At 23.2% G+C, this 7414-nt stretch overlaps 2 protein-coding genes across 2 annotated transcripts, besides 13 other annotated features; both read left to right on the plus strand.

The window, feature by feature from the left end:
• Window positions 1-25: 25 nt before the first annotated feature.
• Window positions 26-120: a sequence feature (AT_rich).
• A 327-nt stretch (window positions 121-447) lies between these two features.
• Window positions 448-533: a sequence feature (AT_rich).
• Window positions 534-1043: 510 nt separating this feature from the next.
• Window positions 1044-1101: a sequence feature (AT_rich).
• Window positions 1102-1325: 224 nt separating this feature from the next.
• Window positions 1326-1504: a microsatellite.
• Window positions 1505-1814: 310 nt separating this feature from the next.
• Window positions 1815-1870: a sequence feature (AT_rich).
• Window positions 1871-2081: 211 nt separating this feature from the next.
• Window positions 2082-2184: a sequence feature (AT_rich).
• A 326-nt stretch (window positions 2185-2510) lies between these two features.
• Window positions 2511-2609: a sequence feature (AT_rich).
• A 258-nt stretch (window positions 2610-2867) lies between these two features.
• Window positions 2868-2904: a sequence feature (AT_rich).
• A 111-nt stretch (window positions 2905-3015) lies between these two features.
• Window positions 3016-3037: a sequence feature (AT_rich).
• Window positions 3038-3243: 206 nt separating this feature from the next.
• Window positions 3244-3275: a sequence feature (AT_rich).
• Window positions 3276-3751: 476 nt separating this feature from the next.
• Window positions 3752-3802: a sequence feature (AT_rich).
• Window positions 3803-3902: 100 nt separating this feature from the next.
• Window positions 3903-3930: a sequence feature (AT_rich).
• A 245-nt stretch (window positions 3931-4175) lies between these two features.
• Window positions 4176-4202: a sequence feature (AT_rich).
• A 46-nt stretch (window positions 4203-4248) lies between these two features.
• EDI_301170 (uncharacterized protein) lies at window positions 4249-5193 on the plus strand (the record flags this gene model as incomplete). The annotated part of the gene is made up of 1 exon (XM_001738199.1): window positions 4249-5193. One exon carries the CDS (start codon window positions 4249-4251, stop codon window positions 5191-5193), a length of 945 nt encoding a protein of 314 aa, XP_001738251.1.
• Window positions 5194-6170: 977 nt separating this feature from the next.
• EDI_301180 (uncharacterized protein) lies at window positions 6171-7178 on the plus strand (the record flags this gene model as incomplete). Its single annotated transcript, XM_001738200.1, has 1 exon — window positions 6171-7178. The coding sequence occupies one exon, from the start codon at window positions 6171-6173 to the stop codon at window positions 7176-7178; it is 1008 nt and encodes a 335-aa protein (XP_001738252.1).
• Window positions 7179-7414: the final 236 nt, after the last annotated feature.

The raw sequence follows: 7414 nt of genomic DNA on the forward strand, positions 1-7414 counted from the left end.
TAGATTTATACATTGTTGAAAATTCATTAAAAATATTAATAATTCAATTATATTTATTATTATTCTTTGAATATCATCTAATTTTAATATTAAATATTTATTTTATTTTTTATATTAAATGACAATCAATTCATTTATTAGTATTATCAGTATATTTCGATATGTTATAATAATATTAACGATAACACATTCCATGCATTATTTATTTCATTATTCATTTTAAATGAGTATTAGTTTGAACATTCATGATAATAATTAAATAACCATTAATGATTATTTAAAGAGAAAACATTTATTATGAATATAACAAAGTGGAACGTAAATCATATTTAATTGTTGATGTATTTATAAAAACAATTCTTTAGTGAGTCATGAAAATGAGTAAAAAGGATTGATTAAATGAATTGAAACACTTCATAGTTCTTTATCATTCAATTTATCATTAACAAAATAAAAAAATAAAAAATATTCGAAATATAAAAAAAGAGAACATTCATAATAAAAATATATTATTTCATTTCATAATTTAAATTCCATCATGTTTTACTTATGGTTATGTTAGTCCACATCTACAATTCAAAGTGTTTCATTTGCACAATTTGTAAACACAAACTACAATAAAAGAACATGATCTATAACAATTCAGAATGAGTATTGGTGAGATGTTCATGTAAAGTTCAAAGAAAACTCAGAATGATATAATTATCCAATACGAACAATTTAATAACTTTATTAATTGTAATTTTCATTTTGAAACAATCTAATGAATACACTACAATGAAATGACACAACTGTAGTGTGAATGTATTAAATCACTCAAAACAACAAAAAAGAAAATGATGACATTATCAATTGACTGAAACATTATTTAGAATCATATATATTTAAAGAATATTAAAGAACAATCAATTATTATGATAAAATGATAACGATGAACAACAAAATAAAATAAATACAACAAATATATGAATTCTATTCTCAGATTAAAATTCTTAATATTTTAACAAGAGTTTGACATTTAATTTTTAATGTTGATTGAATTCTTAATAAAATAAATGTAAATTAACTATTTTCTATTATTCTATTTTCAATATTTATTATGATTGTTAAGAAAATGCATTTCTTTCAATTATCAAAATGATTGATTTCAAATTAACATCACAAAAAGATAGTTAATAAATTGTATATCAATTAAACCAATTAAATGAGAATTCTGTTAAATATTGTTTGAGAAAATTGAAAGAAATGATCAAAACCATTACTTTCACAACTTACTGAAACTAAACCAATTATTAAACATTGTTTGTAGAATCAAATACATTATCAAAATAAAAATTAAATATACAAATAATATCAAATGAGAAAATGGAGAAAGTGTAACAACTAAAGATCAAATAATAAAATATAGCCATATAATATTGAAAATAAAATACTCAAACATGAAGAAACAAAGAATGAAATAAACTATTTTCAAAAACACTAGAAATAAAAAAAGAATATAAAAAGATGATGGAATATGATATTGATCAGTTTTGTACAATAGAGTTAATACGTTTTTTATTTAATTATGAAGATGAAATGTTCAACTATATGAAGAAAGAATTTCAAAATTGATTGAGTTATTTAAATATAATAATGATCAAATTCAACTTATATTCACAAAGAATAAAAGTGGAAAATTTTTGATTCAGAAAAGATAGAAAAGATGTTGACATCATACCTGTTCATTCTATTTATTCAATATGAGAATTTACAGAAAATATAATGAAAAAATCATAATAAGAATGTTTACTTCAACACATATCATGATAATCAAATAAATAAAAAGAATAATTAAATTAATAAAATAAACATTTTCTATAATTTAAATCAACACTCAAAAATAACAAAAGAACAATGAATAAAAACATCAACAACAACCACTTAATGAATAATAAGAAATTTTTATCATTATCATTTCAATATTTTTTCTAATAGAATTCAAACAAGAACAAACTCATTAAAATATCATTACTCTATTGTTCTTCAACAACTGAATAAATACTATTCTTAATTAAACGTTTTTACTGATTTATCTATTGTATTATATTATTGAAATTCAATGTTAATTTTATTAAATATGATATTCATAATGTTTATATTTATTGACAATATTAATTCTATATTATGTTATTATTTATTTATGCACTAATTATTCACATTATTATTGTCTCCTGTTATCAATACTGATTTGATTATAACGTGTCAGTTTTAAATAATAAAATAAACAATAACATGATGAATTTAATAAACGTGAAAGTGTTGTAATGTTTTTTTAAAGTCATAAATAAACTCTTCAAAATGCATAGTAATGTTATTATTGTTTTATATCAATACAGTACTTCTAAAAACAAACTGAAAACATTGAATATAAGACTGATATAATTTTCAATCACTTTAATATTATTGAAAAGTGCAATTTGAATATAAAAACATAAGTATGTTAAATTGTGGATGAACATAGTTATTTCAATTAATAAAAAGAATATTAAAACAATACTTATTCAAACAAATAGTTAATTTAATCATTTAGACAAAAATAATTATTATAATACATAATATTATAAAATGAGCAAAATAATTTCAGTGCATGAGAAAATTGAAAGATATTCATATAAACAAGTAACTTTTTGTAAAATACTAAAAAATAAAAAGTTGTTTTAAAAAATAAAACACGTAATAACAAAGAAAAACAAGATTCCTAACAATGGAAAAAATAAGTATTAAAATAACATATTTAATTAAGACTGTTTTTATGTCATAACAAATTACCATTGAAACACAACAGAAATCAACATATTAAGAAAATAACATATTTGTTGATGAAGAAATAATTATTAACATAAAAATCAATTAAAATAATTAGTAAGTGAAAAACAAAAAGAAGCAAATGTTAATTAATGAATTGAATAATATCATGCAACAAAAAGATTATATTAAAGAAAAAGAAATGCGTACTTTGTATTTATCAACGACTTTTTAAATAATTAAAATAAAAGGACAAACAAATCAACGAAGAATAGAATATTATTAGTTTTTCAAATACATGATAAAATAGTTAATTCAAAATAAACAATAAAAATTAGTAAATTACGTTAAAAGAGCCATATCTAATTTATAAATCATAAAATTTAAACATGAAGAATGAAATTAAAAAGAGAGTTGTTGTTGTTTTAATAACGAGAGTAATCACCAATACACAACAAATAATTTTTATTAATTCTATATTTATAAAAGAATTGTATGAATACTAAATACAGAAATAACAAAATAATATAACACTTGTCATAGAAAAATAAATGGTATCACATAGTTAATTCGATTGGATAATTTGAGATGAACCAACGAGAAATAATAATATGGTATAGGTTTAACAATTAGATAATACAATAAACAATGAATATGAACCAAAGAATTATAAAGAATGAAATAAACAAATCAACTTCAAATGATATGAATGTAATTTTAATGTACAATCAACACGTTTTAGATGTCAAGACAATTTCAAAACATTAACTATTTGAATAGAAATTAAAAAATAAAATACAGTTTAACCATTGAAATAATATAAGCACCGATGGCATATTTTGTAAATAGAAAAATTAATACATTCAATTGGTATAAATTATTTTCAATAAAGTGCATTGATTTGTTTCATTATTAAATTTTATGAGTATTAAATCGAAAGGGTAATGCCGGAAAGAACACACTCATTTATAATTGTTTATTAATTTTTCATTATTTCATCTATTTTTAAAATAAACCAAATGAATAAAAAAATGAAAGTTGGTTTGCTTTTTTGTTCATTTTATTTATTATACGATTTGAGGAAATAATAGTTATGGTGAAATTAAGTTGATAACATAAAATATATTTTTGAAATAAAAATAACTGACTTCGATGAATAAAATATTTGATGTAAAACAAATAGAAGAAATAAGGTTTAATTTTTAAAATCATTTATTTTGTTAATCATTATAGCATTATTTCTAACCAAATCTTCTAATTTTATTCAATACAAAATTATTTACAAATAAAGTGGGTGTTTTATAGTTTAAATATAACAACTGTGCATTTAATTCGTCATTATGTTTATTTTTACATCAAACGGTAAAAAATGACAAACATCATTTCTGAAAATAAATTATTTTTTTAATATTAATGTTGTGAGGTATTTAAAGGAGTTGAGATAATAACTAAAAACATACAATGAGCGTACTAACAACTAAGGAAAGTAAAAAGACTAAACTACTTTTGATTGGAGGAACAGGTGATGGTAAAAGTTCATTTGGTAATTTCATTTTGAAGAAAAATGCTTTTGTCGTTAACGATAGTCCAAATCCCGAGACTAAAACAACAACGGGATCATATGGAGAAGGAGATAGGAGTGATGTGTTTGTTATTGATACACCTGGTCTTCAAGACTCTAGTGAAATGGATGAAAGTGAGTTAAACCAAATGATAAGTTACGTAAATGAACAAAAAGGTGTAGATGGTATTATTCTTGTGTTGAACTATAATAGTGTTGAATTTTTGGATAATATTGAATCATTGATTAAAAAATTATACAATGTTTTTCCAATACCGGACTTCTGGGAACATGTAAGTATTGTATGGACTAAATGCTTTTGTTATATTTCTGAAAAAAAACGAGAAAAACAAATAGAAATCAAAAAAGAAGAGTATCAAGAACAACTAATAAGACTCGTTAAAGAAACAACTGGAAAAGAAAAAAGTATTGCATTCCCAATGTTCTTTGTTGACTCACAACCAGATGAAGACGAAGATAATAGTAGAACAGATAAAGAAGTTGAAGAGTTTTTGAAATGGGCTCGTAGTTTAACACCAATTAGTGTTGTTGAGAAAGATTTGAAAGAAGACACAAAATATAAAAAAGTTGTTGTAGAAGAAAAGGAAGAGATAGCTGATATCATAGTTGTCAAAGACGGTTATGTGAAATTAAAAATTGAAAAGAAGAAAAGAGAGTTGAGAGCTGAACATAATGGAAAAATGACTTGTACTGAATGGGAAGTAATAGACACTAAATGTGAAGATAAACCAATTTCTAAAAATTATGCTAATATTTCAAAAGAAGAGCTTATAGGGTATTTAAATAAGTTCGGAACTAAATTATTTGAGCTTATCGTTGATTAATTTGTGGGTATAAGTAGAATAATTAGTTCTAAGTCTAAGCCATTCTTAATTGACTTTTTAATAATACTTATTTTATTTAATGCAAATAACACACATTAGTCACATCAACAAGTTCACTGAAATTAATGCCATGTAATTGAAGAAAAATAATAAAATGATTTGACAAGTAATACAATAAACAATCTAAACATAACACCCATAACTAGAATCACTATTGCATTTGATATGTTATTTGAAATAAAAACGAGATAATACTTGTGGAGAAAAAACAACGTACTTTTAATAATAATTTTGTATACTGAGGATGAAAAGAACATTCTAACGATAAATTGAAATGCCTTAACAAATGAAAATTCTCACAGTGTTAATCATGCCAGTTATTCATTAACAACGTAATCATCAACGTCATAACAACTAACTCAATGACAAACAAAATATAATTATTATGTTTGAAAAATGAAAATAATAATATCTGTTTTATTGTAAACATTTACAACTTATAAAAACAGTTACATCTCGAAGACTATGTGAAATCAATTAATAATTTATAAACACCCTATCAAAATTAGAATGATGTTTGTATTTCAAACCACCAAATAAAACAAAATATTTCGATAATTATCTCTAAAATTATTTACTTTTTCTATTATTTTCACTGTGTTAAACTGTAAAGTTTGTTTTTGATGTAATTTTACATATAAATAAAAATACATCATTTGTTGTCAGAAAACATATCATATAACATAGCTTTTAAAATAATGTTCATGTGATTTTTTTATAAAAATAATTCGAATAAAAGTTGTTGTTTTCGTTTAAATAAAATGTGCAATGAGGAATATTTTAAGAATACAGAATTGAAATTTTATATTTCAAATGAATACGAAATATTTTAATAACAAACAACATTCGACACATTCTCAAATAAATTTTGTCGTGTTTAATTACTATTTAAACAAATCATAACTAAGAATCAATCAATGAGTAGTGAAGATTCAATACAACAAGAAGATGTACAAGAAACTAAATTAATAATGATCGGAAATACAGGTGATGGTAAAAGTTCACTTGGTAATTTTATTTTGAAGAAGAATGCTTTTAAAGTAAGTGACGGCGCTAAATCAGTAACACAAAAAACTAAAGGGTGTTATGGAAAAGGAGATAGGAGTGATGTATTTGTTATTGACACACCTGGTCTTCAAGATTCTAGTGGTCCAAACAAAGACATCCAACATATGAATGAAATGGTAGATTATATTAAAGAACAAAAAGGACTACAAGGAATTATTATTGTTCTAAATTTTACTAATCCCAGATTATCAGATAACATTAAAAAAATGATCAGACTGATATGTAAAATTTTCCCAATATCTGATTTTTGGGAACACGTCAGTATTGTATGGGCTAAATGTTTTTGTGACATTTCACCAAAGAAATTAGAAAAACAAATGAGCTCCAAGAAAGACGAATTTCTTCCCGCATTAATAAAACTAGCTAAAGAAACAACAGGAGATGAGCTAATTAAAATACCAATGTTTTATGTAGATTCATGTCCAGATGAAGACGATGATAACACAAGATCAGAAGAAGAAATTGAAACGCTTTTAACATGGGCAAGAGGTTTACCATCAGTTAATGTTGAGAGAGTAGTCAAAAATGGTATACGAAGTGAAAAAGTTATTATCGAAGAGAAAAATGAACCTCGTATTATTAGAAATGATGGAAACATTGTAGAATATCAAATTGACTATATGAGAAGAGAGAAAAGAATAGGGTACGACGGCGAAATAAGTTACAGTGAATGGGAAATTATAAAAACCAAACACAAAATTAAACCAATTCCACCAAACAGTGTAATAAAACCAAGAAGAAGCGCTTTCTTGGATCTACTTGAAAATGTCGGTGGTGCAATATTTGAACTTCTTATGGATGGGTTTGGGGTTAACAAGATTCTTGGAATAAGCGAAGACATATCAGAAGAAGAGTAAAAACCATTTGCCAAAGTATAACTTACTTTTTCAAACTGCTTTTGTTAAAAATCCTAACTTTTTTTCAAGTGAATAAAATAAAAATCCATAAAAAATCACATCAAAAACCAATATTTTGTAAACATCTGATAATAAAGAAAACCTCATTGACCCAATCTAATTTAAAATCACGTACAAACTATTTGAAGGAGATAAAGTTATGACATAAGAACAAAGAAGAACAAACGAAAACAACA

The sequence above is a fragment of the Entamoeba dispar genome, genomic scaffold, assembly GCF_000209125.1.
Source record: "Entamoeba dispar SAW760 scf_1105229461187 genomic scaffold, whole genome shotgun sequence".
NCBI lineage: Eukaryota > Evosea > Mastigamoebida > Endamoebidae > Entamoeba > Entamoeba dispar.